This window comes from Scardinius erythrophthalmus (assembly GCF_964197995.2).
Source record: "Scardinius erythrophthalmus genome assembly, chromosome: 20".
Lineage (NCBI taxonomy): Eukaryota > Metazoa > Chordata > Actinopteri > Cypriniformes > Leuciscidae > Scardinius > Scardinius erythrophthalmus.
In genome coordinates this window covers 23,800,295-23,822,838 of record NC_138240.1, presented here as the reverse complement: position 1 = coordinate 23,822,838, position 22,544 = coordinate 23,800,295, and the positions used below count along the sequence as shown (strand labels likewise).

The window sequence follows — 22,544 nt, the reverse complement described above, 5'->3', positions numbered from 1 at the left end:
GCTTGTAGGGAATTCCAAACCTGCGTATATTCTAACGCACATAACTATAGAACCCATTCTAAATGCGCATGTGACCGCCATCAGCGTTTCTCACAGGTTCGCGTTTAAAGTCTGTGTAGAGAGAATGGTGTCGTCTTAGCGGCCCCTAATTTAATAACAAATGATCATTGCAACGGAACCAAATCAATTAAAACTAACTTTAGATGGAAATAACTTAACTCTGCTGTAAAGCCGAAACAATCTCTGTTACCTTAAATTATACGCTTATCTCTGTAAAGCTGCTTTGAGACAATCTACATTGTTAAAAGCGCTATATAAATGAAGATGACTTGACTGACTTGTGGGGATCTTCAGGAGATCTTCACGTCTGCTCTGCTGTGGTGGTCTTCTGGTCCTCCATGGGGGTCGTCTGTCCTACTGTGGTGGTCTTCTGCTCCACCATGGAGATCCTCTGCTCCTCCACTCTCCATTTATCATTTACTGCGCCAGGAGTCGCCTTCCAGAAAGGGGGAGGTTTGTCACGTTTTGCCTTTGTTTTGGTTTCGGTTTCATATTGCACTTTCAGTTACTTGTTTCCTGTGTTCTTTTGTTCCCGCCAGTCATTAGTTGCCATGGACACTCATTTAACGATCACACCTGTTAGTCTTTGAGTTAATCATCGATCATTGTGTATTTAAGTTCATCGTTTCCTTCTGTTTCTTTGTCTGCTATTGTCGTATGTTACACTGTTACTTTGCCTTCTTTCCTGTGGATTGGAGTTTTTTACTTAATAAATACACTTGTTTTGAATCTTTTTGCATCTTGATCATCTTAGTCGGACCTAGAACGTTGCACACACGATCTTCAGAAATCATTCAAATATTTTAAAATTCTCTCAATTAAAAAGAGAGAATCAACAACAAACACATAACTGGTGTGTTTTATAGTATTTTAGTCAATTCTCATAAGAGAGAAGAGCTGTGACTGAAGGACATGCTGACTGTCATATAGTGTTATCAAGCCACAGCAAATTGCCACTGGCACTTCCTTAGTACAGACCGTTTGAAATTGAGTTCATGAATTTCATACATTTTAATGGGTCTGAATGAGGAAAGAAGGCTAAAGTTGGCAAAGTTTTATTCACCTTTCGCTTGATCCTTAAAAGTCTGTCAGCTACATGAAGCTGAGCAGTTAGTTCTGTTCTGAGGGATGGTGTCTGTGTGATCTGTCAGTCTACATTTGGCACTCAAACACTTTTTTACCTTTGATCAAGTTAATTTATGAGTTCAGCAGTTCACTATTCATGAGAATAATACAAAATGAGCAAGGAAATCATAACCTTAATGACTAATAAAGGAAACATTTACTAAGAAACTACAGAGCTACATTTCAGATGCATGATTTTTTTAGAAGTATTATGCCAGTAACAGACAATGCAAGAAACTACTGCCTGTAATAACAATGGGAGGGTGTAAATTCATAATAAATATTGATGCCCAACAATTATATACAACATTATTATTATTTTCTAAGAGGTGTATGCACAAATTAATTCTATAACACTATAACGCACAAATCACAAAAAGGGTGTTGAAATCAATCAACAAAACATTTAAATAATAATAATAATAATAATAAATAATTAATCTAATTTAAATGTTCACATTGCCATGACTTAGGAGTAAATACAATTATGTATATAGTGTACAAATATATATAAAATTACGTATAAGTTATAAAACATTCCAAAATAATAAGCAAAGAGTTTGTTAAGAAAAAATCATACTAATGGGGTCAATATGATTTTTTTTCTCAGTGGTGTATGCACAAACTATTTAAACAAAAACACACACAAGGCTGTGAATAACCATAAACGAAACGTAAATTGTGCATGACAGGCAAGGCACCAGCCAGGAAGATTATGTGCAGAATTGATTGGCTGCAATAGTAGCCAATAGAAAAAACTTTCTTTCCCCTTTATCCAATCAGCAATGGTCGTTGGTTGTCCTGCTAGTTGATTAACGCTTGCCTCAATGCGCTGTATACAAAACGATCAACCTGATACTCCTCACAGGACACACGATAAACACATCCAGATGATATGAAGATCTGATATTTGCACTGTGGGCGCGTCACTTTGACGTTTATGAGTTAACCGGGTGTCACGCGGTAGTATTGTGACTGGCTGTTTACTCTCAGAGCCGATAGCTAAACTTCATATCGACAGACTTTCAGGAATTTTAACTTAATATTTTTATTAAAATGTATTTCGAGGACATTGGTAAACACGTCGCGGGCTGAACAGCTAAATGTGGAGAAGTGCTGAGTGTACAAGAACGGTATGTTTACGGAAATATGTTGTTAGCCTGTTTACTGAGTAAAATATAGAAGTTGTTGACAGCATGTCAGCGGCTTTTTATTGTTGTTTTATGTTGGGTTGAAATATTCAAGTAAGTCAATAAGTGCAAGAATGAGCTAGTATTTTATAAGGACACTGTTGTGATTTATTTCCCGAATCTCCATTATTGCGTCATGTGTCATGTTTTTTGGTATCACGTGCTGTTAAAATAATGGTTATCCTTTTGTTGTTGTTTGTGTCCTTTAGGTTTGGATTTTGGTCAGCTGACCACCTCTTGAGAAACAGTCATATCAGGCCATGGCTGGCAGAGATGTAAACGAGAGCACTCCTCTTTTGGACAACTCTGTGGCTTCAGCCAGATCAGAGTCAATATTCAATGGCAGGAGACTGGCATGTGCTGCCATACTTCTGGCAGAGTCTTTAGAGAGAATGGCTTTCTATGGCATCACCTCAAACCTGGTGCTCTTCCTAAACAGCAGCCCCTTCTATTGGGAGGGCACTTTGGCCAGCCAGGCCCCCTTGATCTTCATGGGAGTCACTTATTTGATATCGCCCTTTGGTGGCTGGCTGGCGGATGCGTTCCTTGGCAAGTTCTTAACCATAGCCTTAAGTTTAGTCCTGTATCTCTTAGGGATGCTGCTTTTCCCCTTTGTGGCCAGCGACAACACCAGGAATCATCTGTGTGGAGAAGAGATGGCATTCCCAGTGCAGCCTGCAGAATGTTTTCCTGAAAATGGGACCGTGCCTGCCAATGTGACCTGCGTCAATCGGATGTCGTACTGCAGGCCTGCGATCTTCAGTGGTCTGGTGCTGGTGGCCATTGGGGTGGGAGCTGTGAAGTCAAACATCACTCCATTCGGGGCAGATCAGGTAATGCAAGTATTTTCAGAATGAGTTCTGGGAACACTCAGGGGGTTCCAGGGGCTTTATGGAAAAGTTTAGAGAAAAACAGTACTAAAATAATAATAAATAATATAGTTTCTAACTAATAAATAATGTGCATAACAATAAAAACATATTAAAGTAAATAAATTGATTCCAAATGATTTATAAATAAATAATGCACCTAACAGTACAGTAAAGCACAATTAGTGATTAGAAATAAGTAATAATGCAACAATAGAAAATATTTTTATAGTAATATTTTACATGTATTATAATTCACAGTATTAATTTGGTCTTTATACATACAAATAATATCTTAAAATTTAGGCACAGAATGGTCATATTTTGGGGATCTGTGGCATCTAAAAGATTGAAAAACCTTGAGGTAATGAACAGACTTCACTACAACTGGAGAGTTGTCTAAACTTTGAGTAGGTTCAAATCTCAGGGGCGCAACCTCGGATTGATTCTCAGAGCAATATTTTTTGCTCTGTCTGGCTTTTATGAAACTCTGAATGACATTAAGACCTTTGACATGGTTGCTGGTGTTTGTTCAATAACATTCTTTCAGATGCTTCAGGTTAACCCTAGCTGGTTCTGTCTGTATACAAAAAAATAATAGTTTTTCTTGCTTTTTTGTTTTTGGTGCACAAAAGGAGACGTTTTGAATAATGTGATGGTTGCTCTTGTCCAGTTACGTTGGAGATTGATCATTTGAAACTTCAAAAGGGATGCAAAAATATCATAAAAATCATCCATATAACTCATACACCATATTCCAAGTCTTCTGAGGTCATATGCTAGCTTTGTGCAAAGAAAATGTGCTTATAATCGTATAATCTCCTTTGCAAGTAGAGACTGTAAATTTGAAATGGAGAATGGGTCCATTTGATTTAATTTAAACTGTTACTGTGAATGGGATCAGTGAATTTGTGAAATAAGGGTGAATAAATGACAGATTTTTTTATTATTTTTTTATTTGGGGTTTATTTTTTAAGTTTAAAGCAGCACTCAGTAGCTTCGGGATTTCTTCGCTGTATTCTCGCTTTTTGCTCGCAGGTTTCTCTCTAGAGCTCCCCCCACAGCTTCGGAATAGATATTTGACAACACTGCTGTAAAAAACTCGTTGGTGATTCTCAGACACCAGAGGCTAGTAGATCAACAACATCAAAGCAGATGGGACATTCTTTAAAACGTCTTCTTCATTCGGGTTCGGACAGCGTGAGGGAGCGCAATAATGACAGCATTTTAGCATTTCTTTTGGCCGTAAAGCAATTGTTTACATCGCGAGACCTGATATCACGCGAGACTTCCTGACGCGGCGGCCGGCGTCCCGCCGGCTCAAAGTTGCAAGTGCGTATTTTCCGCTCACGGGCACCAGGGGGGTGCGAACCGACCACCATTCAACCCGAAATAAGTAATATAACCATTCCAATGACTCCGAAGCTGTTCAGTTAAGGTAAAAAAAGTTACTTAGTTCACCTTTAATTTTACTAGGCTAACTATTGTCATGTCTAAAAGTGCAAGAATTCTCTAAGTTCAACTTGAACAAAATATGGGTCAGTTATTACTGGGACTTTTTAAACTGTATTTTTAACCCATTGACACCACTCATCCGACAGTCATAAAAGGGGCTTTAAAGTGACAATAACAATAATGTGAGGTTTTTCTTGAAAAAAAAAAAGGTTTCTGATATAGGCTACATTTTGTGACATGAACTCTCGATAACGTTCTAAATTTAATATAGGCCTATTACATTTATTAGATTGTGGATTTTGCCTAAAAAAGATTCAAAATTTCCAAAAAGTAGCAAAGTGGGAAATTTCAGATTTCAACATAATCGGTTGCTTCATTACAACTGTTTACAATGTTTGTTTTTCACTGTTAATGTATTTTTTTGGCAACATTATGTAAGACTTCCTTAAATTTGGACATACCTGGCACTTTCGCTTCACTTATTAAAAATGACAAGGCGAATACCACACATTTCTGAGGTACTCTGAGTCAGATTTTGCCTTGTGACACAAGCCATTTTGCAGCCCACAAGATCGAAATTATGCCTTTTGTTGAAGTGGCTTCTATGGTTACTACCAAGGTCTGTTTCTCAGATTCGTTTAAAACTAAATTTGTATATGAAAGCTTAATTTATTATAGTGATGAGGAAGAGCTGAAGATTTTTAGTGATATAATGACTAGATCGTTTCACACCAAGTAAAAACATTTCTTACAAATGCGAAAACAGTGCAGAAACATTTGTATATTAAAAGAATCCTTCCATGCTTTAGCCATGTTTCCATGCTACTAAGGCTTGTTATGCCTTGTGGTGGGAAGGGGGATGTCCCTGACATAAGTGAACTATAAGGAAATCTTCTGCTAAGTGACTAAATGATTCATTAGAAACTATATGATTGTGAGTAAGACTGCTCCTATCTAACTAGACATTACATGCAAAATGAAACCAAAAATTTGGGAAGTAAAACTGACATCTGTTTTCGTTGGCTTATTTATCTGCGTAACAGATTTTTTTATATACAGTTACCTTTTGTATTGGATTATTTGAAAAGCTTTTTTTGTCAACCAAAGTTGTTATCAAAAAACCCAAGGCTTAGCCTATTTTGCGATACAAGTCTTTAAATGGGGATGACTTGGATTAGGCCAGTGTTGATGATGTCTGTCGACTCTCGTCATATGATCGTCATGTGATTTTTAGATTCAATAAAGAGATTAACTGCAGGTTGTTCCATCTGGGTGTCATTGGGTCATAGATCTCATTTAAACGTTGAGGAAATTAATTGAAAATTTGTACACTATATGGATTGTGTCTCTGATTGTATGGCTACAGCTGCATGTATTTTGAGCTTTTTGTGAGCAGACATCTCTTCAGAAAAGCGTTGCATGGACATGTGCAGAAAATTCACCAAGTTTATAAATGCATTTAGTAAACTGCAAAAAAGTATTGAATTAAATGAAGAATGCAAACTGGTTGTTGATACGGTTATTGACGGTGCAACTTTAGTATCCACAAGCAAGTCAAAAAACGAAATGTTTTTCCAGCTGGACATTATATTAATGTTATTGTTGCCCTTGTTTGACACAACTGGATATAGAATTAGTTATTATGGATTTAAAAGTGATCAGTTTCTTTTCTTTTTCTTTTTTTAAAAGTCAGTTTCTCACTTTTTCCTTTGAGCTTAAAATGAATAAAACAGTTAAATGAAAGTGAATTGAATGTGCATTTTTGATGTTACAGGTGAAGGATCGAGGTCCGGAGGCAACACGGCGGTTCTTTAACTGGTTCTACTGGTGCATTAATCTGGGAGCGATCTTCTCACTGGGTGGAGTAGCCTATATTCAGCAGAACATCAGCTTCTCTATAGGCTACATCATCCCTGCCGTGTGCCTCGGGGTGTCCCTCGTCGTCTTTGTTCTGGGCAGAGCGGTTTTCATAACCAAGCCTGCAGACGGCAGCGCCTTCAGCGACATGTTTCGGATCCTGGCCTCGGCCTTCTGTGGACGCGGGCCAAAGGAACCCAGTCTGCTCAGGTGAGGGCTAGGCTTACTTTTGTGAATAGGGCACATGAAATCAACTTTCTTAGTACAAACTACTCGTTTTATTGTGAACATTCATTTTCTTTTCACCTCCTTATAAAGAAAAGAGTTGTTTTACCACTAGTGCAGCCAAATGTAGAGTATCAAGGATGCACATTAGTTGCAAATGGTGCTTAATCTACGTATTTAAACCTGTCGCTCCAAATAAATAAGCAAAGTGTGCAGTGAACATTTCACATTTAAAAACTTAATGATGACCTTTACCTCTCTACAGATAAAACGTTGTCAAAATGATTCCAGTTCACATGGATGCGCGGAAGCGACAAAAAATTATGTGTTATGAATTTTTAAGGCCAGACAAGTAATTTGGTGAAGTCAATTTGTGAAGAAAGAATACACATCTACGCACATAAATATATTAAAACGCGCATACCTATAGACTGAACAATATGTGCACGCCGTCAGTGTTTTCATGGATTCGTGTTTTTGGGGCTTACGCGGAGATGATAACGTTTTCCAAAAGTTTTCAACGCTTTGCACCTTGGAACCTATTCCAAGTTTTCCGTTCTCGAGCCACCACGCTCTGTTGTTGCGCAAATTGGCAGGCCGGAGCGCGTTAAGTGTTTTCTGTTAGAACGTCATGTAAGCAGCCCTTGAGTTAACTTTGCAATGGAAGTGAATCAATCAAAACTTAGCTGGACAATTTTTTTCTAGAGCTGCTGTAAAGCCAAAACACTCTCTGTTACTGTAATTTCCTATTATCACTGTAAAGCTGCTTTGAAACAATCTAGCTATATAAATAAAGGTGACTTGACAAATATAAATTTTCACAGTTAGTGCTCAAAGAAATGCACTCATTTTGTAAATTTGTATCATTCCAGAATCACTTGAAGGCACCAAAGACTTATCAAAACAATGCCTAATACATAATAGTCCTGCCCTACCTTTTATTCAGGTTCAATGTCCTTTTTTCAAGGATTTCAGAAATTATAAAATGGGTAGCATACTCCATTTCTTGTTGAATTAAGATGGATTTGCCAGTTGTTGCATATTCAGAAATTGTAAATATTTATTCTAACTTTTAAAAATGAATGTGCCTATTTGTCTTTACTTTACAGTCCATATTGTTTAAAATGTTTTAAGTGTGTTAGATTGTAAATGTATGCTGTTTTTTCATGGGAACCTCTACTCTAGTTTAGATGACTCTATTAGTCTGTAATGTTATCCGTCATCTTCCTCTTTGATCCACCTCTCCTGTCTGTCTCGTACGTGGCGATGCTATTCATTGTGTCTCTGTGGCATAAGTTGCTGTCAAGTGCCGTGCCCTCTCTCTAAATCAAAGAACAGTCGCTTCTCAAAAAACCCTGACATTATTTTTAAGTTAGTAAATCATTGCTTTTTTCTTTGTTACAAACCATGTTCTTCCACCAGGCCCAAGCCGACTCTACTGGATGGTGCTAAGGTGACATACGGTGGGCGATTTTCAGAGGAGAAGGTGGAGGAAGTGAAAGCGCTGGTCAAAATACTTCCTGTTTTCCTGGCCCTCATTCCGTACTGGATGGTCTATTTCCAGGTAAAGTTTTTATGAGTGGGTTTCTCAACCCAGTCTGTCAGTTATAGATCCTTAAAAAAGAGGGAAATATACAGGCTATGTATATTTAACCTTAATTTACTGTAGTTGTAACAGAGGATGAATAGGGAATTGCACAGGTATTTTATTTGCTTGAAGTCTCAAGGTGTCTCAGGGAAAAAGAGATGCATAGTGGAGATGAACGGTGTCGTTGGCGTGTCAAATATAGTTGATTGATGTTCATAAGCAGAGATTTTGTCTCTGACATATATTAAGGGTTTGTGCCATTTGGAGCCTTTATGGGATGTGTGGGCATAAAGCCCTTGAGCAGACAGGTGCTTCCTTGAGGAACTTTATATGTGTCTTGCTCAAGGTAATGCAGAAAGGACAAGCAATAAAGACTGGGACATCTCTACTAAAGCAGCGTCCCTCCAGCAGCTGGTGTGGGGCATGTAACTACTGAATTAATGTCACCTTACCACAGAAAAAAACTAAAAGAGGTTATGTGTCAAACCACTCGTAAAGTGTTTTTGATGATGTTCAAAATCAGTTTGTCAACATTGCCATGTTTAAATATTTTCAAGGTCTGTCTCTTTCATTTCTGCATTTTACAACCACCTTAGGGATATTTCCAGCCACAGAGCACATTTGGATTATCGGAAGAAGCTTGTAAAGGTCTGATCTTATGGACATTAAAAGGTTAGATCACCTAAAAAAAAAAAAAAAAAAAAATTCACCATTTACTCACCCTCGACATGACTTTTTTTTTTTTTTCAAACCCGTAATACTTTCGTTCACATTTTAAACACAAATGAAGGTATTTTAAAGTCCCCCTGTGGTGAAAATCAGGCTTTTTATGTTGTTTATATGTCTATGTGGTGTTTTTAATATGCTTTAAGACAAATCATGTGCAAATAATAAGAGTATTTTCTCCTTAAAATTGCAGTGAAAAAAAGACAGCCTCAAAAACACGGTTTGAAATCGCTGGTGTTACTAACTACCTTTTAACCAATCACGTCAATGTGTGATCGTCAACGAGTGGATCTCTGAGCTTGTGTGAGTGGAGGCGGGGCTATTTTGCATATTCATAGAACCGCGTATACTAAATGAGGCAAGGGTGTAGAGTTATATTCAAGCTAGATTAAGGCATGAAGACATTTTTATTTCTGTTTAAACGTTTAAATATGTCATTTTGGTGATCAGAGATGAGTTTTTAGGAATAAAATTACTTGTTGAAATGGAGCATTTCTTTGTTCTACCATTTGCACAATGACGCACATGTGAAGGTTTTTTACTTACTGCTCAATTTTCGAGGCGAAAGCAACCGTTTTATTTATTTATTGTATTTTTGTGTGCTTAATGTTGTATTAATGGGTCAAAGAACTACCTAGACCATTCATTCTGGTTACTGATGGTTACACATGATTTTGCTGTTTTTTTGTTTTTTTTACGAATTAACCAATTAAACTATAGCTAAGACTAATTATCAGGACAAGTGGCATCCCAACTGTAAATCATGTGGGACATGGCTCATAAAATTGACACTAGGCGCGTTTCCATTACAGATTTGCGCAAAACTTTTGCGTTTTTTTTTTATTTTTTTATTTTTTTATATCGATAAAAAACTTGTGAAATGACGGCGTTTCCATTAACCGATGTTATGCGACTACAGCGTCATTTTTTTCCTCTCACGATAAGTCATTCCAAAAATCATGGCAACGGACGTTGGTAGGTTTATATATATCACAGCCACGTACCGCACTAGACATTATTATTATTAATGGAAGGAAACGTAGGCTTGTTATCCAAGCATTAATGGCAAGGAAAGACCCTTATGAGCGGCACATATGAGGTGTTTCTGGGTGTTTCTCACTCATTTCTGCTCCGAGGTCTTGATTGTGGCACCTCTATGAGGTTTAGAATCCAGTATTTCTGTAATTATTTTGTCTTTTATGAATTTAGTAAAGAACTCTGTCTCGTATTCTGTCCAAACACACCACGCCTTCTAAAGTCAGGTGACCTGTAAATGCGCAAAAACTGTTTCCATTGCAGTTTTGCAAAATATTCCTTTTTCGAATTGCCTGAAAAACCACCTCATGCTAGCGTGAAAACTTTTTTGCGATAAATGGGAGTTTTTGCGAAATTGACGTGTTTCCATTGAGCGTATTTCCAGTTTGCAATTTCAATTTGCGCAATTTGATGGGTAATGGAAACGCGGCTACTGTCCCAATTTTATCAGGACGTCTGGTCACCCTAATCCTTTTAATGTGACATAAAAAAAAATAATCTTTCGCTATGCATTTACGGCATAAAATTTACCGTTCTTAGGATGCATTGGATAATTTTCTGCTGTGAATGCAGCTATTGTTGTAATTTTAAATTGTGGTGGGTCTGTCAGGATAAGAATCATTGTGTCGTAGACCATCTCAAAACTAGATTTTCTTCCTCCAATTATGGCTGAAGGTCATCTTTTGAGGCCCTGTCATCCCATATGTTTTGTCTGCTGAGACGCTTGCCAACTGTTAGAAAGGTTACCCAGCATTGTTAGTCCTCTGGGCCTTAAATTAAGGTTTGAGTAAAGGACAACGTCTCTAACTTTTAGAAAAAAATTGCTTAATGACTTTCTGCATGAACAGATATTGCAGAATGTTCAAATGAAGCACTAAAATGCTTTTAAGGGCTGAAATATTGCCACTTGCTATTCTCTTCCTCTGCCCTATTTCAAGTTTAAATCAATAGCAATATTCAGAAACCGTGTCTCCTCAAGTGCTACAGTAAGTGGTACTGTAGGCTGTTCTGTAGTACTGAATGAGATGTAAGTGCAGCCAGCATGTAGTACTGAATGAGATGTAAGTGCAGCCAGCATGTTTATGTGTGCTTCTGTCTTCTCTTGCAGATGCAGACCACATATTATCTCCAGAGTCTCCATCTGACAATTCCTGGAGCCGATCCCAACTCCACAGACTCCCACCCGGTAAGAGAAAAGCTATTTCAGTGCCAATGATGTCAGATCACTTCCAAATTGGCCTGAAAGAAAAATATAATTGCTTTGTTAATGAATGGTTCAATTATTAAAGCAGTTGGCCTCCTTTTTTTGCCTGTGCTCTGGTCACTTTGCTCATTAGTTTTCCCATATTTCTCATCGGCTGTGCTGTTAGGAAGCAACATTTTCAATGCCACAGATTTTTCCATGAATGATACATGTTTCTATAAATGAAATATGTCTTTGTCAACTAGATTTTCATTGCTCTTTGAAATATTGATATAGTATACAGCCAGACTCATGAACGAAACAAAGGTATTTATTATTTTAAAATACACATTAACGTTCAAACGCTTGGGTCAGTAAGATTTATTTTTTTTTTTTAGCAAGGAAACATGAAATTGATCTAAAATGACTAAAGACATTTATAATGTTGCAAAAGATTTTCATTTTAAATATTTAGCTTTGCCACCACAGGAATAATTTACATTTCAAAATATTAAAGTTGTTTTTCCAAATTAACAAAATGTAAACCTGTCAATCATCAATTCTTCCTTCACAATGTGTTTTTGTCTTATAAGTGTTGGCTGGTTTGACGTGTATGGTGAAAGCAAGAAAGGTTGACATGGAGTAGCTAAGTCTCGAACCTCAATTAACCATTTAACAAAAAAAAAATCAGAGGAGAATCTGCTGGCTAAAAGAGAATGCAACAGAGCTTGTAATAAAACAAGAAGTTAAGATATAGTTCTAAAAATCTTTTTAAATATAAAAGAGTATCACAGAGTCCACACCACAACTATAATGATAATGGCACAGAGAATCAATATCACTTTCAGAATGATTTTTTTCCAGCTGATGAACAATAAAGCCAATCAGAATCCACAAGACTTTAAAGAGCTCGAGCATTTAAAGAGGCAGATGACAAAACAGCAGTGCATATAGTTACATTTATAGTTAATATTCTTGGTGTGAACGGACCTTAAGTGTTAGCAAGAGAGTTTAATTTTTAATGTTTGGGTGCAAGAGACTTTGAGTAACATTACAGTATAAATGGTCTTCAGGGAAAACCATTAAATGCAACCGTGTAGAATACGGTGTCTTTGATTGGTTTTTATTCTTCAGTTTTAATTTTAGATGCCTGTGGTGATGCCAGGTGCTTGGGATGTTTGTCTAGCTGTAGAGTAGAGGCTGTTTAGGATACTCTCTGGAGACTCTGGCACGCATGAGCTAGAGAAATCCTTTGAAAACCAGGGTATTAACTTCAAAACCATGACCCTCACTAATCGCAGATTAGCACCCAGCAGCCACTTTCTCATCTAAAGTTGCTGTGTATTTGTTTTTGTGTGAGTGTGCGTGTGGGTGTACATGTATACGCTCTGCTAGGAAAGTGTGTCAGAACCTTTGCCTTGAATTAAATCCCCTCAAAATAGATTCACTGTGACTGATCCAAAATCACGACTGTCGGGCGTTCTGATCAGCAATGACAATGCAGTCACATGTTGCTCTATGACCATGAAAATGCATAGACACAAATGTAACTGGATGAGCAACTTGTGTGTACGTGCAATTTTACCACTGTTTAAAATGGAGTTTTCCAGAATTAGATTGAGAGTCACATGGGAAGGACAGAGGAAGTGCAAAACAACAATGGGGAAGTGAAAAAGACATAATTGGCTGTGTTAAATAACACATTGCTTGAGAAAGTGACTGCAGGGTCATATTGAAGAGACGGTTGTAAAGCACCTCTTGCTCTTTAAATATAATTTTCCAGAGGACTTTCATGGTGGTTGTGCCATTTTCTGCTAACTTTTAAAAATATAACATTGACAAACCAATCTAACGTGTAATCTTTATAAAAGTACTTTATATTGGATGACTGACCTTGTCTTAACAAGTCAGATGGTCAAAATCTGTAGGCTACAACTTCCTCTGTGATCAATGAATAAACACAGTCCAGCATCTTCAAGCTTTTTTCTCGCCACTGAATTATCAATCAAAGGAGAAGTGTTCCTCTTTCAGTCTGATTCAGGAGGAAGAAAAGTGTTGAAGTGAAATACATTTATGTTACAATAAAACTATATATAACTAAACTTGTTTTTGAAGAATATAAAATTGCTGTTTGCTTGTGAAAAAAAATTGCTTCCTTATTAGGTTGCTATAGGTGGTTGCATATGCCTGTTATATATAAGGCTGCATTTATTTGATCGAAAATACAGTAATATTGTGAAATTGTATTACAATTAAAAATAACTGATTTGAACTATTTTAATATATATTAATTTATTTTCTTGTGATAGCAAAGCTCAATTTATTTTTTTATGAAGTGTGGAAATCGTAATAGTGTCTTTTTAGGATTCTTTAACGAATTCTTTGAACGAGAGTTCAAAACATTATTTTTGAAATACATGTCTTTACTGTCACTTTTATATTAATTTATATTACTACTTTATCAATTTAAAGGTACAGTAAGCTATTTCTGAGAAACATTGTTGATATTTGAAATCAACCTAAACACACCCCTCACTTCATTGCTCCTCCCCCAAAATGCACAAACACACAATGCAAGAGTGGATGTCTCTTTATCATAGATGAAGCAAAGCAAAATAAGGCTTTGCAAAAAGTGAAGCGAAGATGACAAACGAACGACAAGGAAGAACAAAAATTGAATACACAGTTCACAAGAGTATATCCAAGCAAGAGTTCATTGTTAGTCACACCAGCTCCAGGCAAACAATGACACTCAAAACTGTCCTGTTACATTACAACAACAGAATATCTTTTTTTCTGTAAAACATGACAAAATCAATGTTACTCAACGGGGGTCCTAAAGCTCTTGCCTGATCATGACCCTTCTTTTTACAGTGATATTCCTCTGACCTTTTCTCTTTTGTAATGTCTCTCAGCCATCTCTCTTTTCTACAATCTTTCTTCAAATTTCCCTCTTGCTCACTCTCTCTGATCTCCCATCATGATTGTACTACTGATTGGCTACAAGTGTGCTGTGGTGCTCGGGCCGATCCACTTTCAACAGCGTTTCTCAGAAACCTAAAGTTTTGAACGGTAGTGTATATATGCTATATTATGAAAGGGTTAGTTCAGTGTTCTTTTATCAGTTAAAGGTCAATTAGCACACATTAAGCCCCTTTTTCACTGTCGGGCCTGAAGGAACAGTTCCAGATATATTTCCACTTGAGCTTGGTTCGGCATGGCACGGCTAAAACACGTTCTCTGCTCGTGTGTCTAACCGTATTGAACTGTGCTGGTATAATGCGCTCTGAAATGTTCTAAGAAAACAGAACAAAAATATCGATGACTCAAAAATGTAGCTCCTACCCCAACTTCCTGTTTCAATAGGAATCAAGTAATTTCATTCTGTCCTGAGTACTATAGTGTTTCTCTGGAGTGCATTCTCAAGTTTCCAAATCCCCATCTGTTGCTCGTTCTCACAAGGGTTTCCCCTTCTAAATGAACATGTGCTGCCGTAGATTTGTCTCTGTGGACCGCGCAGTCTAAAGGGAATCCAGTGCACAGTCTTAACAAGGCCAAACTGTGAGCTCTTAATTAGGAGACACCCATAGAGAGAAACAGACACCAGTAATGTGGGTGAAAATGATATGACGATAGAATGATGCAAACTGGCAATTTCAAATGGAGAAAAAAGTATTTAAAAGTGCACGATGATGAAGGGGAGACCGAGCGCTCGGAGGGACATGTATAAATTACCAATGCTTAGTCAAAGAAATGTAAATGTAATGAGGGAATAAGCTGGAGAATTAAAAGTGTTAAAAGCGCCGGCAGATTGGGGACTGACAGAAGCTGTAGAATTAAATTCAAACATGCTGAGGGAGATACGCTCTCCACTTAACCGCCTGATACTCTGCTGGAGGTGTAAATGTGCGTGATTTGCCCATACACACCTGCAGGCATGGATGCATAATAAACCTCTGTTTGAGCTCCGGGCATCTAGTCCTCTGGTGTTGCATTTTACAGGCATTATTTGATTAACGTCAATTAAACCGTACAGATGGCGACATACTGTGCAGTGTGTTCGGATTAATTACAACCAATCAGATCAAGACAAGAATGGATTGGGCTGTTTTTAAGTTTTGGTGCGTGCGTACAGCATCTACCCACATCTGCTCGTTCGTATCATGAAGCCCTGTCTGTGCAGGAAATGAGGACAGATGGTTTCCTGTGGTTTCCAAAGTGAAAATACTCATAATCAGAGTTAAAATTGGCCAATCCCTCATTGGTGAATTTGACCACACATTTGACTCACACTGGTGGTGGTGGTGGGGGGGGGGGGGGTATATGATAGGGTTTGGTGAAAAAACAAACTGAAATTTTACGTGTAATTTAACGAAAATCCAGAGCTTGGCTGTTCGTCTGTGCATGGCTGGGCATTCATGAGACTATAAGCACCGCAGTTCAGTCGGACTCGCTCCAAAAAAAAAAGCACAAGTCGTGAGAAACCAAGATTAATAAAAATGCAACATGAAATTCAATGCACAGAAAGGTTTCACTTTATTTAACATTACCTGCACTGTACTTATAGTGTGGGCAAGGTAAAAGTACAAGGTAACTGCATAGGTTAGTGTTAGGTTTAGGGGTAAGTTGAGGGTTAGTACCTAGTTATTACCCAGTTATAATTGCTATAATAAGTACATAGTAGGTACATGTGGATCAGGACTGTAAAATAAAGTGGGTTACACTTTTATTTAAGGTGTCATTGTTACAGTGTAATTATACATTTAAGTACTGAGTAATATCAATTAACAACATGTACTTACTGTAGGGTTAGGGTAGGATTAGGATTTGGTTGAGGGTTAGTTGCATGTAATTATGCATAATTTACTTTTACTACTATGGTAAGTACATGTAACATATGTAATAGGGACACTTTAAAATAAAGTGTTACCATAAAGTGCTACCCATTGAAATCCAAAAAAAGTATCCATTTACTTTCTTCACTGAGTTTACTATATCTGGATCGGAACTCGGTTCCTCTGATAATAGTCAGTATGACAGTTGACAGATGTGGATGCAATAACTTGATGCAACGAACACAACAGATTTTTATTTTTATTTTTTAAACCAAACACTATTAAATTAAGAGTTTATTTTACCCTCAGAACACTTGGAATATACGACATGTCGCATGGGATCATTCTGTGATACTTTTGTGGTTTTTATTTTTTGTAAAAAAAAAAATCAAGCTTGGTGCTAGTCACTATTCACTGCCATTATATGTGCGAGTGGGACATTTTTCAAAAATTCTCCTTTGTTGGTTTTGAAAAAGTAAGAACGGCATTTTGCATTAAAACAACACCAGGCCAACTAAATTATGACTTAATTTTCATTTTTGGGTGAACTACCCTTTTAATGTATCATTTTTGCTTAGCGGATGAGAAAATAGCTGAAAGACATGGAAAGAAAAATTAAGACAAACAGATATTTAGGTCTGGGCTTTTTTTTTTTTTTTTTTGACTTGGGCCAGTTATCAAGAACACCTAGAAAGCCTTAGCAACTTCATAGCAACCCCCTGGCATCCACCCAGAATACCATAGCAACAACAAAAGTTGCGTTCTGGCTGGCAGAGTCCATAGGCAGTGTGCACTGCTCCCTACTCACTGAGCAAGGGTTATTTGTTGAATTTCACTTCACTTGACAAATGCATTTATTTGGAACTCCATACAAAGTCATCGAACAGATGACACTTGAGTAATGACTCGTGCATATTAAAGAAGTTGAAGCTATGATGACATAATAATGTATACTTCTGTAAATAAATATAAATTACCATGTGATATACATGTGTGTGTATATAATACATCATGTGTATTTATAATATAAATATAAATGTATTATTAATTGAATGAAAAATGTCAGATTTGAAAATGCTAAACTGAGCGATAATTGTATATTGCAATGTACGTTTAATATGAAAATAAACATAATTTGGTTATATTAGATGTATATTTTCTTATATAACCATAATCATGATAGTTGTTTTGTAAGGGTTACATCTCAATCTCACACACTCATTTTTTTTTAGTATCCGCGAACAACCGCAAACAAACTACACCTGGGACTAATTAAATCCTGTAATAACACTGGACGCTCATCTTAGTTTATTCGCCTTTATTTTATTCACACATACTGATGCACAGTGACTGGTGGGTAAATTTCCCTCTTCACTTCCTGTGAAGTGATATATCGATGTTCCCTTATTCCCTATGCTGTTTGCAGTACCCTTCGAACTGAACTTGTTTGCTCCCTTTGGATTGGACACATTTGATGGAAGAATTCCCTGCAAAGTAGACTTCACAGGGCACTTTCTGTCGAATGGAAATCACCTATAGTGACACACTTAAAGAAGACCCAGAAGACCTTAGCAAGCGCATAGCAATGTGCTTAAAACTGCTTAGGACACCTAAGCAAAGACTAAGCAACCTCCTTGCTGCATGTTTTGCATAAGTAAATTTGACTCATTTTCGTTTTCTTCATGTAAATCTATTTCCTTAAGGCAATTTTTTTCTTTTCAAAATAGTCCAAATTTCTAAATCTATCACTATTACCAAATCATCCTAGGTTTTGCATAGGAAAACACCATTCATTAACTTTTTCTACATAAATAAAAGCTCTCAGAACAACGAAGCAACCCCTTTTTTTTTCTTTCTTCCCTCTGATGGGTTTTTCAGAACTCATCAGTGGCATGTGAGGGGAGGAATCATTCATTATGAAACAGGTGCTCTGACGCATGGTATTCAATCCCCATGTGATATTAAAGTACTTAACAATTGAGTAATGATTTTATGGGCTATTAAGAGACCTGTCCCTCTGTCAGTTACTGGATGGGTTTTACATCCACAGACCAGCACTGGCCACATGAGGGCGCTAAGGTTACTGGAATGATTTGGTTTCCTGCTATCTCTCTCTTTCTTTTTCATATGCCCTCCCAGAATTCACATTTAGGCTTGTACTTTCTTTCTCAATGGAGGACAAATGGAGAAGAACGAAGCACCTGAGTGTTATGAGTGACCTACACACACCCTGCTTCCTGTTTATTCATCCTCTAGTGTCCTGTAACATGATTCATTATATTCCCCTTTTGTTTTCAGCAATCGTTTCGCTTCCCAGCGGCTTGGCTGACCATGTTTGATGCCGTGCTGATCCTCATGTTGATTCCCCTCAAGGATAAAGTGGTAGACCCCATCCTCAAACGTAAAGGCCTGCTGCCCTCCTCTCTGAAGAGAATCGCTGTGGGCATGTTCTTTGTCATGTGCTCGGCAGTGGCGGCTGGTGAGTCAACAACAAACACACTAAATGACACGTGTTTAGTGTATTATAAAAACACACAACAACGATTTATGGCTGAGTCTGAGGGTTTTGTTCTTCAGCTTGCAATCTCGCCACATGAACTGTGTGTGTGTGTGTGTGTGTGTGTGTGTGTTGGTTGGCTGGTAGGGTGGGTGGGTGTATCAAGCTTCTTTGTAAATATTCACCAACTGAGACTCATGTAAGAGGATGTGGGAGTGTTTGAGTGTGATAGCAGACATTTGCATACACATTTTATATATATGTGTTCATTTCTGTGTCAAAAGGCCCGTCACGGTAGTGAACTTTCATTTCAGACTTCATAAGGTTCAAATGCTGTGTGTTCTGTTATATGTGACATACTGTAACACGCACATTTCAGAACACTGAGACCTAAAATATGCAATAATATATTCTTAACTTTAGGGCTGGGTATAGGCAACTACTTCATGATATGATACACTTCACGATTCAGTACATCGCAACATCATAAATATGGTAATCTTGAATGAAATGGCGGTAAACGTGCGAGGGAGACTGACTGCGAGCGAGTGAATTTGTGGGGTCACTCCATGTTCCCTTCAACTTTGTCTAGTACTGTGCCTTAAGAAATACCTTTGGTTACCAAATATTGACTGATGTAATAATTATCATTTTTATTTTTATTTATTCTTTTATCGTTTTGACACAATATCATCTAAATAATCATTAATTACAACAATGCTTAAAATGATGTATGCTTATATGATATATCAGTCTTGTAGAAAAAGAATTGTCATCTGGCATCTGGCATGTTGCCAATAATATGGTGTTTACTTTGTATTGCACTTAGCTTTTTATAACCAGTGCTCATTTCTGTTTACAAAGCATAAGCATAAAACTACCGTTCAAAAGTTAAGAGCCAGTAAGATTTTTTTAATGTTTTTGAAAGAAGATGCTTACCAAGTATGTATTTATTTGATCAAAAATACAGTAAAACAATAATATTGTGAAATATTACAATTCGTTATAACTGTTAGCATTCTACATCATTGCACATGCACCCTTCTTTCCAGTTTAGGTTTTCAATGTGATCAAATGTGCATGTCCTATCGAACAGATTAGAAAATATTTAAACCACCCCGTACAATCTGAATGAAATCACAGTCAGATTTGGCCAATTCATTCCCATTGACATGGTTACATGTGACTTTCTAAAATTGTTACTATTATTATTATCTGACTGTGCTACAAGTCTGATTACAAACAAATTATTATTGTAAGTGCAGCTACTTTATTTTTTTCAAAGCAGCTTTCCAGGGATAAACAGGAAAATATTGATCAAGGGTGAAAACATAATTCAATTCTACTGTTCTAAAAAAGACAAGTGCCATTCAGCTGATGTCAGTTCAGTGTTGATTCAGTTCAATCAATCAATTTTGAAATTAATTTAATTCAGCTATAAAGCAGCTCTGCAGAAAACAGTGATGTCATCCTCCAACTCAGTTGCGTTCTCATTGTGTCAGTACAGTCAAAATATAGAATGTATATAGAAATATATAGATAATCTGGTGGTAAAATGGAGACAGTTTGGTTAAATGTTTAAGATTGCAATTGCACAATCTTCAGTTGTAGTAAAAGTCATTGCCCTTAAAGCGTTAGTTTACCCCAAAATTAAGATTCTGTCATTTACTCACCCTCATGTCGTTCCAAACCAGTAAGACTTTCGTTCTTCTTCGGAACATAAATGAAGATTTTTTTTTTTATAAAATCTGAGTGATTTCTCTCAATCCATTGACAGCTACACAACTACCACTTTGACGCTTCAAAAAGTTCATAAAGAGATTGTAAAACGAATCCATATGAATTGAGCGGTTTAGTCCAAATTTTCTGAAGAGAAACAATCGCTTTACATGATGAACAGGCCTGCATTTAATCTGTTCATCATATAAAGTGATCGTGTCTCTTCAGAAAATTTACATGTGTTTTACATGTTGAATTTTCAAGTCAACCTAGTACATGTGGATTAGTTTTACGATATATTTATGAACTTTTTTGAAGCACCATAGTGGTAGTTGCGTAGCCATCAATGGAGAGTACAGAACATGCTCAGATTTTATTAAAATATATTCATTTGTGTTCCAAAGATGAACGAAAGTCTTACTGGTTTGGAACTACACGAGGGTGAGTAAATGATGACTGAATTTTTATTTTTGGGTGAACTAACCCTTTAAGAAGCACCTGGATAATTCTCATGAATTGTGGTACGATGCATTTTGGACAGACAAACTAAAGTTTAACTTTTTGCTATACATACTGTATGCTTAGTTACAGTATGTTTGACATGAACCAAACACTGCATTTTAAATTACAGCACTGTTCATGCCACAGACAAAACATGACAGGAAGGCCTCAGTCAACATAGTCCATCATGGATCCATCATCATGTGTCAAGTCCAAAACAAAATAAAATGTCCAAACAAATAGTCCCTAGTGAAACACATTGAGACAACCCGCATCACAGATCGAGCTGATAAACTCTGTGACATCAATATGCTGAGTCATTATTTTGAGAAAGATTTGTAAAATATCAAAATAGATCCACACTGACAATTGTCAAATCGTGTTTTCTTAGTACTGTTCACCTAAACTAAGGAATGAGTTCATCTCCGAGAGGTTACGGCATTTCCATCCGTCAGATAAGGTACAGTGACTTCAAGATGGCAGAGATTCGATGTAGAATGACTCACCCACAAACACCCACACGCTCTTGACACATTCACACAGACCACTGATCTCTCCTCTGAATTCTGTCACTCCTGTCCAACCTTGAGCCGGCTCTATTGAACCCTGCAGAAGGTGGATCGATATCCCCGCTTGTTCTGACAGTTAATATTCATACTGCCCACCGTCCAGGAAAATACCAACCTGAATCAGCGCTTTTACTCTTTTCATTATTCTCACCTTCCCTTTTTACATATTTTTGCAGAGGAACTTTAAATATCTTCTCACTTTTTGTTTCTTCAAAGTCCCATAAAACTAGGAATCTATCTCAAAACCTACCGTCTACCTCGACAACATTTCTTTGGCCTTTTGAGATGGATATGCTTGATGTTACCTAAAATGTTGTCCTAAATGAGGTATCTTCAGTGCTCAACAATAAGACTAGCCCAGAGCCAGTGTGAAAGTTACAGACCTGTTGACAGAACTGTCGCAACGCCTTACATTTGTTGATCATTTTTATGTTTTATGCCTTATAAACGTCACTGATTTAATTATGCCACACAAGTCAAATTATTTAGCTGGTTTAAATGGATTATGATTTTAAATTTCAAGAGTGAGATAAAAGGTTTGAATGGTAAAAGATATATACAAAACGGTAACACTGTGAAAGGTATAAATTCACAAACTGGAAGACAGTGGCGTAGCGTGGTTTAACTGTATAATTTGAGGTGTAATTGCAAATGAAGAACCTAATAACAGGGTTCCCACATTCCTGAAAGTCCTGAAACTCAAAAAACTGATCAAAAGTTCATGGGAACACCATGAAAATTTGTATAATTAATATAGTTTCCCCCCTGTTGATGCTCAATTCTAAAATGTTTTGTATAAATCTAATATTTATTGGAAAATATTTATTTCTGCCAAACATTAATACATTCTTTTTTTGTAGTGCCATGAAAATATTGGCGGTACAAAGCCGCATTACTGCATTACCCAACTGAGCAAAAAAAAAAAAAATCCTTAATATTGAGACTTGATCTAAGATAGGAGCATAATCTTGCTAACTACAGTTTTGAGATGACCTTCACATCAGAAGATCAAACAGAGCTCTTTGTGTTGGCGGCTTACTAGATTTTGAGGCACAGCAATCTCTCCAACACTTCAGCACTTTCTTTCCAAGTGTTTTTGGCTTGCTTGTC

General features: G+C 37.0%; 1 protein-coding gene across 1 annotated transcript in view; it reads left to right on the top strand.

Annotated features, from left to right (window-relative positions):
• Positions 1-2,028: 2,028 nt before the first annotated feature.
• slc15a4 (solute carrier family 15 member 4) overlaps positions 2,029-22,544 on the top strand; it is a 64,418-nt gene continuing 43,902 nt past the window's right edge. Inside the window, exons 1-6 of the mRNA XM_081349343.1 lie at positions 2,029-2,318; positions 2,585-3,208; positions 6,474-6,766; positions 8,204-8,345; positions 11,239-11,316; positions 18,447-18,627. Coding sequence (XP_081205469.1) covers positions 2,636-3,208; positions 6,474-6,766; positions 8,204-8,345; positions 11,239-11,316; positions 18,447-18,627 — 1,267 coding nt within the window. The 5' untranslated portion in view covers positions 2,029-2,318; positions 2,585-2,635. The remainder of the gene's footprint in view (positions 2,319-2,584; positions 3,209-6,473; positions 6,767-8,203; positions 8,346-11,238; positions 11,317-18,446; positions 18,628-22,544) is intronic.